Source organism: Eublepharis macularius, chromosome 1 (assembly GCF_028583425.1).
Source record: "Eublepharis macularius isolate TG4126 chromosome 1, MPM_Emac_v1.0, whole genome shotgun sequence".
Lineage (NCBI taxonomy): Eukaryota > Metazoa > Chordata > Lepidosauria > Squamata > Eublepharidae > Eublepharis > Eublepharis macularius.
The window spans coordinates 105,781,847-105,803,512 of NC_072790.1; the positions used below are offsets into that span (position 1 = coordinate 105,781,847).

At 42.0% G+C, this 21,666-nt stretch overlaps 1 protein-coding gene across 1 annotated transcript in view; it reads right to left on the reverse strand.

Moving 5' to 3' along the window:
- MAN1A1 (mannosidase alpha class 1A member 1) overlaps nt 1-20,255 on the reverse strand; it is a 110,723-nt gene extending 90,468 nt beyond the window's left edge. The window contains exons 1-2 of the mRNA XM_054987735.1: nt 19,190-20,255; nt 7,715-7,811 (exon numbers count right to left, since the gene is read on the reverse strand). Of these exons, the coding sequence (XP_054843710.1) occupies nt 7,715-7,811; nt 19,190-19,816 (724 nt within the window). The 5' untranslated portion in view covers nt 19,817-20,255. The remainder of the gene's footprint in view (nt 1-7,714; nt 7,812-19,189) is intronic.
- Nucleotides 20,256-21,666: the final 1,411 nt, after the last annotated feature.

Genomic DNA, 21,666 nt, shown 5'->3' on the forward strand with positions numbered 1-21,666 from the left:
CACTAAAAATAAAATTATTTCATTTACCAATACATCTTGGAGCTGGTTAAATCGCCAGAAGGAACTGTTATTGGATTTACAATAATTTATCAAATTAAATCAGAATATATAAATGCAAACTATAGAGTATGGCTCTACAAGGGCAACTCAACTACTGAAGTAGCATACTTCATAATAACTCCAACAAGGACACACAGAATAGCTTCATCAGAACATCCTGAGGCACCATAGGTACATCATGCTGTTCAGTGTCCATGGACCTGGACACTGAGCTCAGTCTTGCAAACAGGTACTTTGGGGTTAATCAACTCTCACTCCTGCTAGAGATGCTATAACAGAGTGGTTAGGTGGTTAGATTGCAAGTCTGCTGGTTTGAATCCCACTACTGCTATGAGCTCAGCAGGTGGCCCTGGGTAAGCTACTCCTCTCAGCCCCAGATCCCCAGCTGTACTGTAGGGATAACAACACTGACTTGCTGACTGTTCTGGGTGGGGCACTAATCTGTCACGGCATATAGGTGCAGTCAGTACTACTTATGAAATCTCTCCAACTTTATGGGAAGGGAAAATGTGCAGGCAGCACAACTCACGTGTTTCCCTGGCTAGGTATGAAATAATAAGAGGAGAGTCAAAGAAGTCAAAAAACAGTCCGGGTCAAATACTTCACCAAGATCAGTCCGTCCAAATCAGTAAGCAGAAGAGAAGTCAAATCCAGATCCAAGTCAGTCACGAGAAAGCAATCCAAAGACACAAATAAGCACGGAGCTACAAGCGAACGTTCTCCTCAAGCGGCGGCAAGAAGAGAACTGAGGGAAGGGGCCGTTGGCCGCTGGAGGAGCATGTGACCGTTTGGGCGGGAAACGGTCGCTGAGGCGCGCGGCAAACGGCCCCTTCGGAGCTGGGAAAGCGATAAAAAATCTTCCGGCGGCTGGCCTGCGCGTGCGCAGTACCCATGTGTGGAGGCACAGAAGAACGAAGATGAAGTAAAGGCTAGCAACCAAGACATTCACTGCACATAAAGTGCAGTGGATATTGGCAGGAATGAAGCAGGAAGGTAGACATCCATTGTAAGGACCGCATAGATATCTGCCTAAATGTATGCATTACTTGCAGGCTGTATTCTTAATGATCTTCAGCTTTCTTTAGCCAGAGACTGGACAGAGTATGCTATTTAACTAGGTTGTTTCACATAAGCCATCAAATCTACATGTCTAGTTTGCAACCTGGCCCTGTGTATGGATAAAAAAAAATCTGAACAAGGTCAGGGAAGATTTTTCTACACCTGGAGGAAGCATGAGATATATAGAAAATCTGAAGTCTCAAAAGGGGGGGGGTTAACACCTTCACCTTGCAAATAACAGAAGTTATGCCTATAGCTTTAACGACAACAACAAAAGATGTCAACCAAAATCTCACAAAACAGTGTAGTGAGAGCTCAGTGGCCATTTTGGAGGTTGCCAGGTAACCCCAGACAATGCTGCCAAGGGAGGAATATAAAGGGAGGAAGTGAGATTCCTTTGAACAAGTGTTCATAGGTGCCCTGCTTTTCATCATATATTTTCAGAAAAACTGAATCTCAAAAATATGTCAAACAAAGGATAGAGTTCTGTTAAGACATAAGTCCTCAACCATGCTGAACCTGTGGGCATTATTGAACTCTTGAGGACAGGCAATGTGGGTTATCACAACATGGTTTCCACATGGGCATAAGCCTGTCACTTCTGAAGCACCCTTATCCAATGAGGTAGAGAAAAGTGTAATAAAGTAACCCCTGAGTTTAGGGTTCAAGAACTACCTCCCTAGACCAAAGCTGGAACTTGACTAAGGAATTAAAAACTGAGAAAAGGAAGATTTTCCTCTCTAAAGAGATATGTGGTATAAAGATGATTTGCTAAGTTGCATTTAAGAACAGTTGCTGAAAGACCCTTTGGTAAGTATTTGGAAGCAAGAGAAAAATTAAACATTTTGTTACCAAACCAACCAAGGTGTTAAGTGTGCGTGTGTGTCTTGCACAAATGTCTGGAAAATTAAATGGGGATTATGCAAAGTACTTATTTAGAAGAGAAATTGCTGCTTGAAACTACATGCAAAAGCTGTCTTGAAGAAGATGGAAGAGGAGTGATTAAGGAATGTCTAAAATTCTTGCATAGGCCTTTGCTTCACATGTACATGCAAAGGCATGCTCATCTTACAAACAGATGTGATTACAACATGCACAGAAAAAGACAGTTGCAAGGAGATAGTGCAACTGGACTTCTGACTTCTCCATTGCAAGCGACAAACATTTTCTTTAAAAATGGATCATGTAGACCATGGAAGCTCAGAGCAATCAAAGGAGCCACAAGACCCGAGAGAAAGACACGATCTCAACAAATTAAGCTTATTTCTATTAGAGATGGGCACAACCCACAAAAAAACCAAACCATGAGGTTCATGGTTCGTGAGTTTTCACAAACCAGGAACCACGAACTGGCACAAACTGGGGCAAGTTTATGAACCAGTTCATGTTCCGTGGGGTTTAAATGCCCCTTTCCAGTTGCTTAGCAGTGGCAGTGAAAGGGGCATTTGACAGTTTAAAGGGCCCTTTCCTGCCTTGCAAGTGGCAGGTCCCTTTAAACTATCAGCTGGCAGGCGGCAGGGGGATCCGCCCTTTGCCGCCGGCCAGCTGATAGTTTAAAGGGACCTGCTGCATGGGCCCGCAGGGTAGTGGAGGAAGCTGAAAATGGTCTTCCCACCCCTCATGAGAGGATGCCACGGGCCCGCAGGGCAAGGTAAATGTGGAGCTGGGTTTGGGCAGTTTAAAGGGCCCTGCCGCTTGCAAGTGGCAGGAAAGTTTATATGGCCATTTTCCTCGGGAAATGGCCATTTAAACTACCCCTTTAATACGACCCAAATGAACCAGTAGACCAGTTCGTGGAAATGAGCTTCCATGAACCGGTCTGGTTCGTGCATTTTTTTGGGTCGTAATTTGATTCGTGCCCATCTCTAATTTCTATCCTCTCGAACCACAGCAGGAGCAAAGGTAGTATGACTGTAAGTGCTAGCTTTCTCCTTGCCATCCCTGAGAAGACCGGATGTACTTGCTCACTGTCTGGCTAGCCACCTCATAGCTTCAGTTGATATCCTTAATACCTATGAGTGAAGTTATATGTTCTGTATTTTTTACTTGATTATTTGCTGTTGCTAGTACAGTGTTGTTATTAAGAAACCAGTTTGATTTGTAAATTTGTGTGTTTGTGTGTGTGTGTGTGTGGTTGGTCTTGCCCTCCCTCACCTGAATTCTAACAAGAATCTGCAGCACTGTGGCCTACTCAGCAGATCTGAGCTAAGTGCAACTAAAGCCAAAATTGCTTTGGGGAAGAAGGATGTGGGCACTATGAAACTCAATGGCAGCTGCCATGGAACCTGCAGGTGCCACGCTGCGTATCAGTGTTTTAAACCTTATCAGACCCCTCCCACCCTATCTTAAAGTAGTTAGTAAATTTCTATGGTGCTGCCCAAGACTTGAATATGTGCAGAATCTTGGTGTCACAGGAAAAGATCTTTTGTGTTCTGTAGGGCACCATCACATTCATATGAACACGTATCCTCTCAGCCTGGAAGGTTAGACAGACTAAACTGATCTGAATAGTTTGCTTATATATCTATTGAGGTTTGTGGATTTAAGGAAGAGCCACTTAATAGGGTGGTATTTTGTATAGCATTCCTGAACCATTTCATAATTGGCAACATCAGAACATTTGGGCAGCATGGTCCAATGCTATGGGCCATAGTTCACCTGTAAGTCTCACAAAAGCTATAATGTTGCTTAAGACAGAAGTTAAGATTTAGGCCATAAAAAGCAAATCTGTTATAGGTCATAATCTGCTACTCTAGTGATAATTAGCAAATCAAAACAAATTCTCATTAGTTTTCACATACTGCCAGAATAAGAGGACAGAAAGAAAAAATAGCTTTGAAGCATTGTAATAGCTTAAACTAATTCAGTGCCTATTGCAGAAGGTAAATCATGTCCAGCTGCTACTATACCCTACAGATGGCACAGTTATGAATGTTCTAGTGTTCTCATACAGCAGATCTGTGCTCACCAACCAAGTAACATGGCAGAAAGCAGAATCTTCTAGCTACACAAAAAGAAACTTTGAGCCAACATCATGTGGCACCTACTGTTTCCTCTGCCAGGTTTTCATGACCAAACCTTTGTTTAGTTTTGTAATTTCTATTGCCAAAAGTGAGTACTTATTAACATGGCCAAAGTCAAAGACTTTGGCCTCTCTCCCATCTGAAATTTACGCTAAAACAACTGGGTTCATTGAGAAAGGGTTCCTATTTCTTGAGCACTTTACCAAAGAGGATATCCTACCTCAAAACCCAGTCTATCTGAAATTCTTATATCCATAAAATATAGCTATCTTAACATTATAAGATATCTAAGGGCACTCTCTGTTGTGTGTAATGTTCAGCTGTGGAGTATATACTGACATCATTAGTAGAATGTTACTGCTCATATCTCTCAGATTTGCAGCTTGTTGTGTTAACTTAAACTTAATATGTTTAATTAGCTCTGATAGTATGACTCGATATCTGTAATTCATTCTCAGTTATATTTAGAGATGGGCACGAACACCAATACGAACAAAAAAAAGCCATGAACAGCTCAATCTGCTGTTCCAGAACAAGCTGTTCGTGAGGCCCCATTCTAAATGAACAGGTGGTCGTTGCAAGCCTTGTTCATTGCTGTTCGTCAAGCCAGACAATCTGACACCTGCAATCAATTCCCTTGGCAAGGTAGACAGGGATTGTCTGAACTCTGTCTGAACTCCTGCTGTTGCCCTGGAAACCCCAATCTAAGCCCAATTTAGCTTGATAGGCAGGTCTTCCTTCCAAGTGTGGAGCTCCAAATTTGTTACAACACGGGAGCAAAGACCAGGGGGGAGGGGGGCTCCCAGCTCTGACTTTGCAGACAGTAGAGAGACAGTTGCTGTTGGCATTTTGATAGAGTGCATTGGAGCTTGAATTTTCTTTGCGTGTGGTGGGATAAGGATCTACCCCTTCAGGTTCCAGGGCTGTTGCCAGGCTCTGGGGCCAAGCTATTATTTACAATTGGTACCTTTCCTGCTGCCTACTCAGGTAGGGTTTCTGGGAGTGGTGCGGTAGGGATCTTCCCCTTCAAGTTCCAGGGCTGCTGCCAGGCTCTGGAGCCAATCTATTTTTTATTATTGGTACCTTTCCAGCTGCCTGCTCAGGTAGGGTTTCTGGGAGTGCTGCGGTAGGGATCTACCCACCCTCAGGTTCCAGGGCTGCTGTCAGGCTCTGGGGCCAAGCTATTATTTATTATTGGTACCTTTCCTGGTGCCTGCTCAGGTCAGGTTCCTGGAAGTGGTGCAGTAGGGACTTTGACCAAACTTGGATGATGGCTGGAGGAGAGCCTGCTGGCCCCTACGAACAGCCAACCACGAACATGTTCGTGAACAGGGCCATGTTCGTGGTTGTTCGTGAGTCCATGTTCGTGGATGGCAACGAACAAAGAACATCATGTTCGGGTTTTTTTTTCTGTTCATGCCCATCTCTAGTTATATTCTAACTCATATGAAACTTCAATATGATGTGCTGCAAATCTTAGAATCAATAATAACATTGGGCGGGGGGGAGACTGTGGTCTCAAAGAAAGGTTGAAATTTCTTTATCAACCTTGACATTTCAGATTATAGGCTGTTTTTTTTTTAACAAAGCCTGAGCTTCTAATGAGAAAGCCAACCATCTAGATTTCTCTTTGTGTGATCATATTCAATAGTTTGCCCAAAAAGCTAATCAATCAAAGAGATTATAAAGAATCTGCAAAGGGTTCAGCTTTCATATCTTCAGTCATTCTGCACAAATAGAGACACTGAATATTTTGATCCATCTATGATGTTGCCTGCAAGGCTTTCAACTAGGCAACTTTATGTTGTTGCCTAGAGTGGTCTCATAAGACACTGCTGATTAGACCTGAACAGAGGACATGGTTGACGATTGAGAGAAAAGTAACACTCTGTACACATTCATTTGAATCACCATGAATATCCTGGAAAAAGTGCATTGTAAAGTAGACCCTTCCTTGCCATTTGCAAATTTGTAATTTGCGATTCCACTTATTCACGGTCTGATCAAATGATCTCCAGCCTGTTTTTACTCCTACTATGTCCATGCAATCTTCTCCTACTAGGAGCCAGGAGAACCCTGCCTTGTAACATTTGTGGATTTCACCATTAACAGAGATCCCAGGAACTGCTTGTATACAAGTTTATACAGGCCCACTGGGGAGGAAGGAACAAGTCTGGAAAAGTGAGAATGGTGGCATGGTTTAGAATTAGGAGCAATCAACTAATTAGAGCTCAACAGGAATAAACCACTGTTACAGAAACAGACCTGCCACTGATAATAGCCCTAATATCACCTCCCTGACCATACAGTCTACATGTTAAGAGAGGTGTCAAGTCACTACACTCAAAGTTTCCTCCCTCAGCTCCCTTCAGTGAGGACTTGGAAATTCATCATGGTGGCATGGATTGAGTATTTATAGATGACATAGGGGAGAACAAGACATAGATCTTCTGTTTTTCAACATCTAGTTTACTCCACTACGGGTAAGAGTATTCCAAACCTGAGGGAAAGAATGTGGTGTCCTAGCCTCACTGACAGTCCTTTAGATGGCACTGGATTTCTAGCCACTGTGTGTGACAGAATGTTGGACTGGATGGGCCACTGGCCTGATCCAACATGGCTTTGCTTATGTTCTTATGCTTAATGGGGACTGCCAAGAATTTCACATGTCCCCCAAATCTGCTTTTCATTTAATAATGTCAACATTCTGCCTGACTAAAAAAAATACAGATACCAGGTACTTGGTTTTAGAGTCACTCTATCATAATCTGAAGACAAACTATTATTTTCATTTACCGTCCACCTTGCTCACTGGGACTCGAGGCAGATTACACTTTCAATCTGTAAACAGGTTACACAATATAATAAACAATGACTCTAATGGGGGGGGAGAACAAAAATACAACTCATGCAAATCTATTTTTAAGGCAACCAGTGTAGTAAAGAATTTATCCCTAATACAAGTTACTTCCTGAACTGATCCACGCAACAAGAAAGATTTTTCTTTATTCATTGTAATGATCCAAAATTGGCCTACTATTTTTGGCCCACCAGATACTAAAAATATACCAATCAGAAGCTATCTTCCTTTTGGAAACAGTACAGACATTCAAAGCTGAAAGCAATAGAACTGAAGATTTCAGTCTTAAAAGAGTCTGCCAAAGCTAGATGGCACTCTGTACTTAATGTTTGCTATATAGGTTTAGTATGCTGGTATTATAATAGATATTAGAGTTTACCAATTTGATGCTCAAAATAATCAGTTATTTTAGATGAAATGATGGATTTTACTTTTGCTACCCTAAGGACCCTATAGACCTATATTAGTGGGATAAAATCAGTAATGCAATATAATAGCATATCACTGGTGGTATAAGTGTTGTAGTTCCTGTAATTAGGGAACAAAACTGATATAAGGCAATGGTACTACTGTTTATGTTCAACAATAAACAATTTAAAGATATCATATGTCACAACAGCTGGTTAAGAGCGCATGCGCTTCTAATGTAATCTCCGACTTAAAAGCAGTAAATCAGCTCATGGCATTAAGTACAAAAGTACAACCTACTTACCAAATAAATTGCTTGAATGCCCTTGTTTTGATATGGGTTTCAGTTCATTTAATCCCCAAGCATAACGTTTATAATTATCCCAGGCATGTTTCGTCATCTGGTGGGAAATGAAAGCAAGATTATGATGTTGATTTAGCAAGAAGCTAATGCAGTAAATAATACCAAAAATAAACTGTACACCAAAGATCAATGTGTTTAATTCAATTGGCAATTAAATTCGTATCATATTATAGACTAATACTTTAATGTTAAACTTTGTAACAGCATCATATTGCTGGAATGGTACTATAGTTATAACACTGAATCTGTTGTATTTGATTTCATTCCCCATTGTTAATTAGGAATTTGTAATGCACACCCATTAATTCTCATTAAGAAATTTAGCATACAGGTTATTAATCAAATTAAGAACTTTCTTATAAAGTAACAGGATTATAATGCTTAGATACTGTAGCAAAGGTATTTTATGCACCTGCAACACTTTTGCCAAGTTACATATAGCAAATCTAATGCCTGGCAAAGACTGCACTTTCGTTAGCAGCACCTTACAGATTAAAAAATGTGCATGTACAGAGATGATCAAATGGAAAAAGCAAAGCAATGATGCCAGCATACCCCCATTAAAGTGAAGGACAGCTTAAACTCTGATTTAGAGTGTACATATCAGCAAGTTGTAGTGCCATACTTAAACTCATTTGATTCTGCAGTTAGAACAGCCAGAAACTATACACCCTGGAACATTTTGTAGGGGGATTTATTACCACCATCTCTATCTCCTCCCACCCCCTGCAGTTCAGGGAAATTTTCTAAGTGAAAATGCAGAAAAAAGTTAATTCCAAAAATTAATTGGATGGATGTGACTGAAGGAACTGTCACTAATGATGCTCATCTTTCTTAGCTTCTCCCTCTTACTGCAGCCCAAAATACCTCCAGAAACAACATTTCATGGGGACAGGTGATTTCTCCCTGCCAGAACAGGATTGGTGGATTCAGAAGCCTGTAATAGGAGGGATGAATTCACAGCAACTCTGCATCCAACCTCAAGTAAAAATTTCAGACCAATACCCACATACAAGATTGCTCTGCTAGCCTTCATCAAATCCTAGTCTAATTATTATGCTATTATGCTATTATGCTATTACCTTAGCAGTACAGCCTTGTTTTTAAGCACGCAGAACTGAAGGACATGCTTTGTTCATTCATTCTCACTTTTAAATACATACTAAAACTCTTATGTTCTCTGGAAACTTTTTACTTCTCCCTTATGGAGGACTATGGCTTATAGCTATCTCAGGGCCAAACCACATATTATGTTGGGGATCCATGATCAGATCATCCAAAGCATAATTTAACCATTTATAGCACCTATGGGCTCCACCATATAAATTTAATTGGGGCTATAACCAATCAACCAACCACCTCTAACCAAAACATCTGCACTCTTCTTCCCAAACCAATTAACTGCCTGATGCCTCTCCCAACTTAGTTGTCAGCACACCTTTTAAATGAAGCTGTTTCAAGATAGTGTATGTGTTATGAGCCCCTTTCTTTTTCTCAATTAGATTTTGCCTTTAACCCTTTTCTTCTTGCCCCCTCTGGTTAGATTGCTGCCACCAGGAATTATATTCCAAAATAATTTAAATTTCCCCTTTCATAATGTGCCCAAGCATCAGGCTTCTTTGTGGGACTATGTGGCCCTGAGGGACTTTGTGGGACTATGTGGCCCTGAATGGGATATGGGAATAACAGATACTCTGGGTTAAAAAAGACCCCAAAATAAACTTTTATTTTTACAATAAGCATATTGGTTTCATATTATTTCTTAAGCTTGATGGTTTCAAAGAGTGTTATTTGTTCTTAAAGTTACTTTACTTAGGCACAGTCACTTAGATCTTCATAAGCTTTCTCTCTCAGGCTATACACACAGTTTGCCTGCTTCAGATATCAATTTCTCACTCAAATACTTATAGATTTTTCTCTTAGGCGCACACACAGTTTGCCTGCTTTAGACAGAATGAGTTTCTCTCAGACACAGAGTTCAGATTTCCACACAGGTTATATTTCTCTCAGAAATGCTTAAACATGCTCAGGCTGCACACAGCTTGCTTGCTTTCCCCAGACTGACTCTTTTATCTCCACTCAGTAACTAAAACTTGCAGTTCACTCTGCCCACACTCTCATTCATCAACCAATCAACTCACTTACTCATCTCTTTCACCCCCCCTTCATCTGTACCACACCAAGCATTTAAACACACACACACACACAAAATCATTACAGTATGTCATAAAACAGCTATTTCCCAAAGTCAGTGCTATATACTTATTCTTTGAACACTGCATCAGTTGAAGTTGCAAGTAAAGTATGACAACACATCAAGCAGTTCCCTTAAGCCAGGATAGTAAGCAGTATATGCTTTTTATCTGAAAACAGATTAAGGAGCTACCCTTTGTTACATATTCATCCTGTTGTAGAGGTGAGATCTGGACAGAGGTTTACAATATTGGGGTTCTCTTTGCTGGACAGAAATATTAATTTGGTGAATCTTCAGCATTCTCCCATTTTAGAATTTTGACTGAAAAGCTGCGTACAAGCAAAATTCTGATTTATAAATGCCAATTTTCCATCCTAATTTCCTGAAACGTATCAAAAACTGGACCTGGACTATATATGGGTTGCGCATTTCCATGTTAACAGAATTCCTGGCCCTTTTAGAACGTCAGCTGTTAGTCAAATGCCAAGTTCTCACTTGTCAAACAAGAAGCAGGTTGGCATCAGCTCTTCGTACATGCTAATGGACATCTGAAGGATCTAAACTGAACAATTTTGAGGGAGGTAACTGATCATGGCTGTAATCTATAGGTCAATTAAATCAAATTACTTTGAATTAAGAAAATGGAGAAGAGATGAATGGTTACGTTTTGTGTTGCGTTTCAGACCAATTATGCAAGGTTGCTTTGAATAGCCATTGCATAATTGGTCTGAAATGCAACACAAAACCAATGTAATGACAGTATATTTTAATATATCACATGATACCTGGGATCCTACCTGGGATCCAGTTTTATCTGAGAGCACCCTCATCGTAATTAGAAAAAAGGAAACAGGTAGGCATCTTCGTCTACCATACCTGAATCCATCTCCAGCAGAGAACACCCCCTTTTCAGTTTACAATGAACCAACCAGAGGTAAAAACTACAGTAGCCAGACCCTTTTACTGTGCCTGGATTGAGGACTGATGCCAGTTTGGGTAGAGTGGTTAGGGTGTCAGATTAGGATCCCATTTGAATCCCATTCTGTCATGGAAGCTTGCTGAGTGATATTGGGCCAGTCACATACATTCAGTCTAATCCAGGGGTCTCCAACCTTTTTGAGCCTGTTGAGCACCTTTGGAATTCTAACATACCATGGGGGGGGGCACAAAATGGCTATTGCAGGAAGCAGAGCCAGCCACCAAAAGGCTTCCACCTTTAGTCACACAATGAAGATCCTTGTACTGTGGTGGCTGCTGCTATTTTTAAAAGTCTGTACAGCCAATTAAATCTCCAATGGACAACTAGAAGCCTTGGCCATGCCTAATTTCTAAGAACACCTGGCAGGCACCAGGAAAGGTGTCAGTGGGCACCATGGTGTCCACAGGCACCACACTGGGGACCCATGACCTACCTCACAGGATTAAATGGAAGAGAGGAAAATGATGTAAGCTGCTTCAGGTCCCCACTGGGAGACATTTTGACTGCCACAAGTCTTTGGATCAGACATGTACTAGGAGTACCATGCTTCTCTGGTGCATATGAGCCTGGATTTGGATGGGGATCAATGTGCATGAAGATGGGGGAAGCCCCCTCTCAGCATACACCACAACCCAGATCCTAATCAGGCCCATGAATGCCTGGGGAGCATGCAAATACCAGAATACATCTGTTTTAAGTTCTCAAAAATGTAGTATGTGAATCAAACCTCATTGTTTTACCAATTATTTTTAAAAAATGCTATAGGCCATCTTCCCAATCTCATCAGCTCTTGGAAGCTAAGTAGGGTCAGCCCTGATTAGTACTTAGATGGGAGACCACCAAGGAAGTAGAGGGTCGGTACACAGAGGCAGGCAATGACAAACTACCTCTGTTTTCCTCTGGCCTTGAAAACCCTACAGGGCATCTTAAGTTGGCTACAACCTGACAGTCTCTCTCTCACAGTCACTCACACTAAAGCCACATTGGGAACTAGTTTATTGAAAAACCTAAGGGCACTATAAATTCATATAGCTATAGACAGCAATGTTATTCACCCCCACTCCCAAAAGACAGTTTTTTCTCTGCAGGCTATAAAATCCATTTGAATACTTGGGTTTCTTTATTAGAAAAAAATGTCAGTTTATCACCTATTTCAATGGAAAAAAAAACAGTGGGCACATTAGTGGGCACAGTCATATACAAATGCACACATTTAATGCAAGGATCAGGCCAGTCTTTCTCAACGGCTAAAATGCAAGGTAAGTTTTAGTTCCGGAACAGCCACTATGACTCAGTAGCACTTCAAAAGAAAAGAAGGGCAGATCTATAATCAGATACAAGTTGTACAAAATTCCCTAATGCTTGGGAAAGCAGGTTAGGGGATACCATTCAAAAATGACCACAGGATAGAGGAGATGAAGATTAAGCAACTGGCTTCCATTGTGATTAAAATGTGTTTCATCTGACACACAAATTTCAGAGTGTAGTAAGTAATCTTACTTGAAATCATTTCATAAAGATATACAAATTGTTTTACACCAAGAACACAGCAGCAAGTCCAAGCCTGCTTTAAAAATTAAAAGTAGAACAACTAAGAAGCTCCAAATACTGTCTTATAATAAGGGCTATGCCATTGATTTACATACAGCCTTTGTATCTTTGAGGGAGGTTAGAATCATGAAACTCCGCCCATTTTAAAAAGTCACTGAAAACCTACAGTGCATTTTTGGGAGCTCTCCACCAACATTTATTGAGAACACTGGAAAAGACACCAGATGTTAGCACATAAGTGTTGTGGCCCAGTTCTTCAAAAGATATGACTAGTGATAAAGACAGATCTGGAGACACATGATGCCACTGCTGAAAACTAATCTGGCTGACTGCCTAGGAACTGTGCATTAGACACTCCATGCTTTAAGAGACAGAAGGCTATTAGCTGGATAATTATTAGTGTATGCCATATGTATAAAGATCATGACAACAGATTACGCTCACTCTCAATTTATAGTTTGTAGTCTATTACAGTTTACACTTGACAGTCCCTTAAATTGAGACCTAAATATAAGTTATAAGCACTGAGGGTGGGTGGGTGGTCGAGGAGATACCCAGAAGTGCTAGTTTGACATTTCTGGCTTTCATCCTATTCAAATGTGATTAAAAAGTGAGAGCATCTGTTGATGACAGAGAGCAACAGCTTACAGAAATCGACACTTCTAGTAACTGTTTTAGTTAGCCATTTGGAATGAGATTAGCACTAACATTTTCCAGACAACTGGGTAGAAGGCTGCCTTTCTATATTAAGATGGAATGAGTTCCAGTATAAGCTATATCAATAACTTGCATACGACTACATTTTGGGTCCCTGCAACAAGTGCCTACCTATCATTCTAACATTTAAATTTATTAGTCTTCCTGTAAAAAATGTGTATTTGGCCAAGAAAAATCTACATTCTAAGACCTGTATTTTCAAAAGTTTGCGGAGTAGAGGTTGTTCAGTACAAGAGATTAATACACAAGGAATATAGTTCATGTTCTTCCTTTAAAAAATACCCACAAGAAACCCTACTAAACAGTTTTAAGTCTATTTGATAGGGCTTGGAGGTGAGTAACAACTCTACAGTAATTTTCATATGAGCAAAATGGTTCTGTGGAAACAGCAGTGCTGTTACTCTGGGACACTGGTAATTTCACCCTGTGCTTTGATACTGCCATGAGTATTTTAGAAAGGGGTGTGTGGCTGTACTCTTTTCTAAACATTAAAAACTGGGAAACATGTCATGTAAGATGGTGTGCTTAAGCATCAGACCTACCTGCAGAGGTCAATCACAGTTAAACAAAGCATGTAAATACTATTGCAACCATGTATTTATTTTAATAAGAATGATGGTATGCTCCACTAGCATAGCTGTGCCACAAATATGACTAGAGTCCTTTGTGGCAATTCTTAGTATTGCAAATTTACAATGCAAGTTCACTGAACTCAGCAAAAATTGCAGTTGAGCCAAAATTGATTTAGCAATTTGAGATTTCATATAAACAGTTACTGCATAAATGATAATTTCACATTGCAATGTGTTAATTATAAATTTTGAATTTAATACTGAAACTACTTTGTTTTTAATCTTGAAGGGCTACATATGAATTGCATTTCTCAGAGCTGCAGATGGGTGGAGAACAAGAACCACCTAAGCAAGTCCAACTGTTCCTTTCATACAACAGAACCAGCAAAGCTATATTTTAATAATTTTTCAGCAGTTATCCATGCTAAAGCTAAAAAAATGATGACAAAGTGTTTTAAGCACATGCATGCACGCAAATTTTAGTCAGTGAAACGCTAATTCATCAGCCACTGTCAATTTCTTAATGCAATATTTGCTTCTGAAATCATGCAGTCATAAAGCTGCTAGATTCAGTATAGGATGGAAGCCTTTAATAATATTGGATTCTGAAATTATTGGATACTGATGCCATACTGAGAAGAATATGAATGAAGTACTGCAGCCTTAGTTTCTAAAAAGAAATGTTGAAGAATTTCTCATGCTAGGTATTACCATAATTTTACTAAGCAGTTATATTCCCAGACATTCAGGCAACTAAGAGCAATACATAACATATATTATAACATTGTGCCTAAAAGATTTTGAAGTTGAGCTTGAGTCATCTTTGTTGGAGCAACCTATAAGAGTTAATTCAATTAACTTCTCCTAACTTATGACTAGAAACCTGCATAACTAGAGGATCCATTTTGCTCTGCATACATACACCTGGGGAAAAAAATCTGTACTACTCAAGTCCAGAAAACACTTCTGTTTCTATTACAAAGGAAAAAGTACCAAAAAGCTGTTTTATGTATATTTACTCCTATAACCTGAAGTTTAGTGGTTTAATTTCCTGCAGAATATAAGACTAGCCTATTGAGAAAACATGCATCAAATACACTATTTTTTAATAATGCAAATTTAAAAGATGCTTTGTTATCATTTATGGTAAATACTCTGAACAGAAGAGTTTTTCTTAATTATGCTGCACTAATAAATAAGATTACTTGGATCAGAATAAACTCCAGTAAAACACAGTAAAGATTTGATCCTGGTGTAGGAGTAGTAGCTGAACTTCAAAGATCAAGTAAATCCACTGAAACAATTATACCACAGGGGAACCAAGCCTTGAAAAAGCATTGTTGTTGAACTGTGGGCACGATTTATAAATCTCAGTTTGGCACATATGTTGCTCCGGAATTCTTCAGAACACAATGTCTGTTTTGCATCTCAACATTCTTCAATGCTTATATGAGAACTCAGTATATTTGTCACTAGAATACACCTTTCAAAGATATAGATGATAGTTCCAAGTAGCAAATGCAAAGCAATCTTGGAAAATTAATTTTGACTGACTATGTGGGACAAGACACATTTTCCAAATGTGGTATGATAAAGGATGATGGACAAATGAAACAGTTAAAACATTATGCATATAGCTTAATGATTCTAAATTGTTTTATAGTACAAGGCTAAAGAATGACTCCTCTAAGTACATGTTTACTTGGAAATCAGCTTATTAAATTTAATGAGACTTACTTATAAGTAAAAGAATCTAGGTGTGAGTTGTAGAGAACTCCATGTTCTATAACATTATACTTGGCTGCAATCCTAAGTATTTTTTTACTAAGAAGTCTTATTAAACTCAGTGGTGACTGAGTAGACATGAACAGAACAGGGCTGTCAAGGTACTTTTCTTACGGCTTATGCATTAAGTTGCAGTTTCAGGTGGTTAAAAGGCATATTTGAAAGGAAAGACACAAAAAGCATTTAAAAGCCATATTAGTAACAAAGAGGTCAAGGAAAGCAAAGTTGCTCCAGCAGTTATCTACACTACAAGCAATTTTCAAAATAAAGTTAAAGTTCAAAGTCAAGCAATAATTTACAAAACAGCAGTTGCCCAAAAAGTACAGACCTACAATTTAGTATGCTTGTAATAGTAAAGAGATGCATAAAACATTAAAGACACGCGCTATATGCTAGTATCTGAGGTCAGGTTTTTGGTGATAAAAGTTAGAACTTTGTGGAACATTATGTAATTCTCAAACAAGCAAGGAAATGTGACTTCAAGAAAAGTACACCTTTTAAGTAGACATACACAAAAAATGGAGAGTGATATTAACAATGATATTCTAAAAATTAAAAAGGTTTGAAACTTGCATCTGTGCATGTAAGTTAGCCTTGACAACAGAAAATGAAGTGGCAAGAAAACATGAAGATTAGTCTTTCAAGAAACAGGAAACTGGTGACATTCTTAAAATTCTATCAGAGCTGTTATTCGTAGTAAAACAACAAGTTCTGATTGATCATAGATAGCATTGGGCCATAGTCTTTGTAAACTGTGGCACAAGAAAAATCCCGGTGAAATGAAAGGGCATGTAAGATTTTACTTCCATACTTTAATTCCTTTTAAATTTACCAGGCTTTAGCTCATATGAGCATATGAAGTGGCTCTTATTGAATTAGACTATTAGTTCACCTAGCCCAGTACCATCTACGTTGACGTAATAGCTTTCCAAGGTCTTTCCTCTATTTCTGAGGTTAGCAGCAGGTTGTAAGATACTTATCCTACTATATCTCCTGTCAATATCTAAGGAAGTATATTAATCACCCTCTCCCAGCCTTTGAAAACATAGTTTTCAAATGTATGAATTTCGATGGACTGACTTCAAGGCTTTCATTTTAGTTGTGCTTAAGTTTTAGAAAGCCTTTCCTTTTCTTCACTGTATAAATAGCTTGACAAACAAAGCCTTTTGTAAAGTAGTATCACTAGAACACATTCACTGGATTATGGTTGTATTTAGGCAGGCCTGTTACAATATGCAGTTTATTACCAGAAATACACTCAACTGCCTCTTAAAGTTTTGAGCTCCTCTTGATTCCAAAACCGGTGGATGTTTTCTCTTTAGGGTAGAAAGATAAAGCCTGGAAATTTAGAGAGTGCAAAACAATGGATTCCTCAACATTAGACTGACTACTGTATCACCTACAATTTGACCTGTAAGTCATAGACTGAACATGCACGAAAGATTATCAAAGGGGCCTTTTAGAACTGAAACAGATATAAAAAAGGTGATACAAACCAACAAACACCTGAAGGAGTGTCCTGAAAGACTCAAGTCAATGTGCTACTTCAGTTACTATTCATAGTCACCACATTATGGTTACGGTGTAATTTTATGATACTGTCCCTTTTTTCCAACTTGCTAGAAACATATTCAACATGAATGAAAATGTTACTATGCTTGGAAAGTATCTAATTGTATACACGATGCAAGAAGTTGCTCTGAAAGTATTTGATGATTAGGAATGAAGAACAAACTATTACAGCAGCCTCTCAACACACAGGGCATAATTTCAGAACATTTATTAATGCATTCCTGAGATCATGTTTAGCTTGCAGTCATTTGCATACAAAATTGTATGTTGAAGTATCAGAAAAAGTACTAGAGGCATGATGCTTTGCACCACAGTCATCTTGGCGATAGATTCAATGCTTTAGCCGTAAGTCTGTTTCACAAACCATTTGTAATAAGGCTGAAGAATCATTTTACCTTCATCACACATGAACGAAGAATAGGTAAAACACCACAGACCCATGAAATCATATTCTGGTAATTACAAGCCTGATGTGTCACCTACATCAATACTGATAACAGTAGCTGCTTTGAACTTTGATGATTTACTTAGCAAATCATATCAGTGACAGGCAATCTAGTGTGGAGACTTGAATAACTTGAACTAACCAAATTCTAACAAAACTCTAAAACCTGGTCAAGCATACACATTACTAGGGATGCATAGAACAAGTTTCTACTGCTGTATGGAGCTGCCAGAACATTTTAATCAGAGCTGCTGCTGCTACTCCTATGAAATTTGGAAATCTCTAAAATCAGAGATCAAAGCATACAACAATGAATGTCCCTTAACTACATAGCTTTATACAATCCACACTGAGCACCAACCTTTCACCAGCAATCAGTTCAATATAAGGCAGAGGTCTGCCCTACTAGCTCATTAAAAAAAAATCTCCTAGGAATAATGCACTGTTCAACAGCACAAAAATTACTTTGCTAAATCATTTAACTAGTTGTACTAGAACTACAAGGCACAAAGTAGAAATCTTTCACCTTTGTGTCAGTTTTGTGGACTTCACATGCTACAGAAGTAAATTCATATGCTATAGAAGTATTGCAAATTCTGCAACACTTTTACAGATTAGGCTCCCCTCTCACTGCATACACGTTATGCTCAGCATGCTCATTTTAGAGGTTTCTACATAGATGTGCCTTGGATGTAGGAATTAGTGGTGGAAAGTGCTGTCAAGTAGCAGCTGACTTAGGGCAACCCCATAGGGTGTTCAAGAAAAGAGATGTTCAGAGGTGGGTTGCCATTGTCTGCCTCTGAGCAGCAGCCCTGGATTGCCTTGGTGGTCTCCCAGCCAAATATTAACCAGGGCCAACTCTGCTTAGCTTCCAAGATCAGGGTAGCCCAGGTCATGTAAAAATTACTGTGTATGATAAAGTTCCTTCTCTACACTTACCCAGGTTTTAAGAGTTTAGCAAGACTTCAGTGAATCAAGTTCACTTTACCCTCAATAAAACATAATGTTTAAATAAAAGATATGGAGCGATTCTATCATTATTTCCCCAACATCAAAATCCAGTTATTGCAGTGAGTCCACTTCCTATCTTATCTAAAATAGAGAAAAGTTATGGTAAAAAACTTCCAAGAACTCTGAGAAAGAATAATCGGTTCAAATATTGGTATCATCTTTCCCCTGATCTTTTCTTTAATCATATAGCTCCGGAACTCCTAGGGAGGCAGAACTCCCATCATTTGTGGTCGCTTCAGCTTTGCAGAAGCTCTGCGATACAATGTGTCATCCCGCCTTTTTAGAACTGCCCATTGGTGTACAGAGACCTTGGCGTCCGAAGTGTAAAGCCGTCTGTAGTGACACGTGTCCTTATCTCTTCCTTCATGTGAAGTTTCTGGTCACCTCTAAAGATGTACCTACTAACCACATTTATAGAGCCGCTTCCTGCAAAGGTAGCGGCGAAAGAACTGCTGCAAGGAGCACGCGATCCTGACGGTCACTGCGAGGCGGGAGAGTTGGGCAGGTGACACAAACGGAGAAGCAAGAGGCGAAGGAAGAAACACACGTTAAAGCGGCCGGGCGGGGAAGGGACGCGAGAGCCACCCACCTCTTTGATCTTCGCTCGCTTCTGCCCGACGAGCGGGTCTGCGGGCTCCTTCCCCACCGCCCCGATGGGCTCGCGGAAAGGCAGGTCAGGCAGCTCAGCCGCCGCCTCCCTCCTGCCCGGCTTGTTCTGGAGGAAGTTGGACTTGTCTTGGTTGATGTCGCTGCGGATCTCGTCGGGCAGCTTCTGGAGGGTCTCCTTGGCCTCCCGCAGGGCTCGCTCGTGGTCCTCGCGGATCCGGGCCAAGTTCTCCGCCGCCTCCCCTTCAGCGGCACCCGCGTAGCTGCTGCTGCTGCCGGCTCCGGGCGGCTGCGGGGCGCGCGGCTCCCCCTGGGCGGGCGGCGGCGGCGGCGGCGGCGGCGGCGACTTCTGGAGGCCGGCGGAGTGGAAGAGGACGCCGGTGAGGAGCTTGGAGGAGTCGGGCAGGAAGAAGATGGCCCCGAAGCACAGCGTGATGAAGGCGCTGAAGACCAGCAGCAGCACGAACTTCTCCGTCAGCCGGAAGGCGCCGCTGGGGCCGGACACCTTCCTGCCCCCCGCGCCGCCCAGTGCGCCCCCGCCTAGCGAGGCGCCCGACGCGCCCGGCCCGGCGGGGCTGCCGAAGAGCGGCAACAGGCTGCCCGCCGGCATGGCTCACCGGCCCCGAGCAACCCTCGCCGGCCGCGGGGCAGCAGCGGGGCGGCCCGGCCACACCCCCGCCCGCCCGCCAGCCGCTGCTGCCGCCGCAGCCACCCTCCGGGCCGGCGGCCGGGCCAGCCCGCGCTCCCCGTGCCTGGCCAGCGGCGGACCAAACTTTCCTCTTCCTTCTCCGCGGCGAAGTTCTGTAGGCGACCGAGCGGCTGCCTGGAAGGGAGGCGCCGGAGGGAAGCGGCGGCTGGGCGAGAAGAGAGGAAGCGCCCGGGATACCGGCGGTGTCAGCTGCTGGGGCGGCTGCCCATACTGGCGCCTCGGCAGAGAAGAAAGGCGGGAGGCGCCGCTATCGCCGCGGAAGCCGGCTCATGGGAGGGAGGAAGGGAGAGCGCGCCCGTTCGCTTCTTCGCTGGAGTGCGGAACTGAAGCAGCCGCGACAGCCGGCAGAGAAGAAAGGCGAGGGGGAGGCCCCGCCTGATGGAGAAGGAGCGGAGTGGACCAATCACTCAGTGGGCGGGGCTGGCGGGGAGGGGGCGGGGCATGCGAATGAGTTTACCGTTGTCGATAACGGAAGGGGAGGGGGTGCTGCGGGCTGGGTGGGCGCGCGGGCGGAGGAAGGCGGCCGATGCTAGCGCTGGCGAGATTAAGAGTTTCGTCTCCGGTTTCGTCAGGCGTGAAATAATTATTTATACCTGCTGTAGTATCGGTTGGTTTAGGCGCAGTTTCCTCAGTCTAAGCTTGTCGCAATCACTAGATTTAGACTGGAATAATGTTGCATTGACTTGTACTGTTAAGTGTGTTTAATTGCCCTGAATTTAGCAGAGTTTATTCTGTAGTATTTGAGTTTGGGAATGCAGTTTGGTAAGGGGATGTACTAAAAGGAATGACAAGATTGCCAAATGAAAATAATGAGAGAGAGAGGCTTGAAGGCCCATTGGAAACAATCGAAACCAGGAATGCCCATTTACTTGCGTGGGCGCCATTGAATCACATAACAGCAAAAAAAAAAAAAGTTGCAAAGAAAATGTGGAATGTATTTTGAAGGAAGGTCCATGGGGCCAGATAGACTACTCAGAGACTGGAATGATGGGCCCCTGAGTGCATTGATGGCCCCTGGGTGTAGCAGAAGCGCTCTGGGACTGGAATGACAGGCCTCTGAGTGGAATGACAGTTCCTGGGTGGGACATAAACACCCTGAGACAAAGACAGCCCCCTGAGTTGAAAGACAGATCCTGAGTGTAGGAGAAGTGTTCTGGAATGACAAGCCTCTGAGAGGAATGACAGCCCTTAGGTTTATTAGAGTGGATATGAGACTGGAATGACAGCCCGGAGTGTGACAGAAGGGCTCTGGGACTGGAATGACAGGCCCCTAACTGGAATGATGGACCTTGGCTGTATTAGAAGGGCTCTAGCACGGGAATGACATGCCCCTGAGTGGAATGACAGGCCCTGGGTGTAGAAGACAAGGCCTGGAACTGGAACGATAGGCCCCTGAGTGGATTGACAGCGCCTGGGTATGACTGAAGGGCTCTGAGACTGGAATAACCAGCCCTGGAGAGGAATGATGGCCCCTGGGTGTGACAGAAGGGCTCTGGGAATGGAATGATGGCCCCTGGGTTTGACAGAAGGGCCCTGGGACTTCAGTGACAGGCCCCTCAGTAGAATGGCGGCCCCAAGGTGTGACAGAAGGACTCTGGGACTGGAATGACAGGCCCCAGAAAGGATGCACAGCCCCTGGTGCTTCAGTAGAGCTATGTAACTGGAATGACAGGCCTTGAGTGGAATGACAGCCCCTGGGTGTATCAGAAGGGGTCTGGGACTAGAATGACAGGCTTCTCAGTGGAATGACA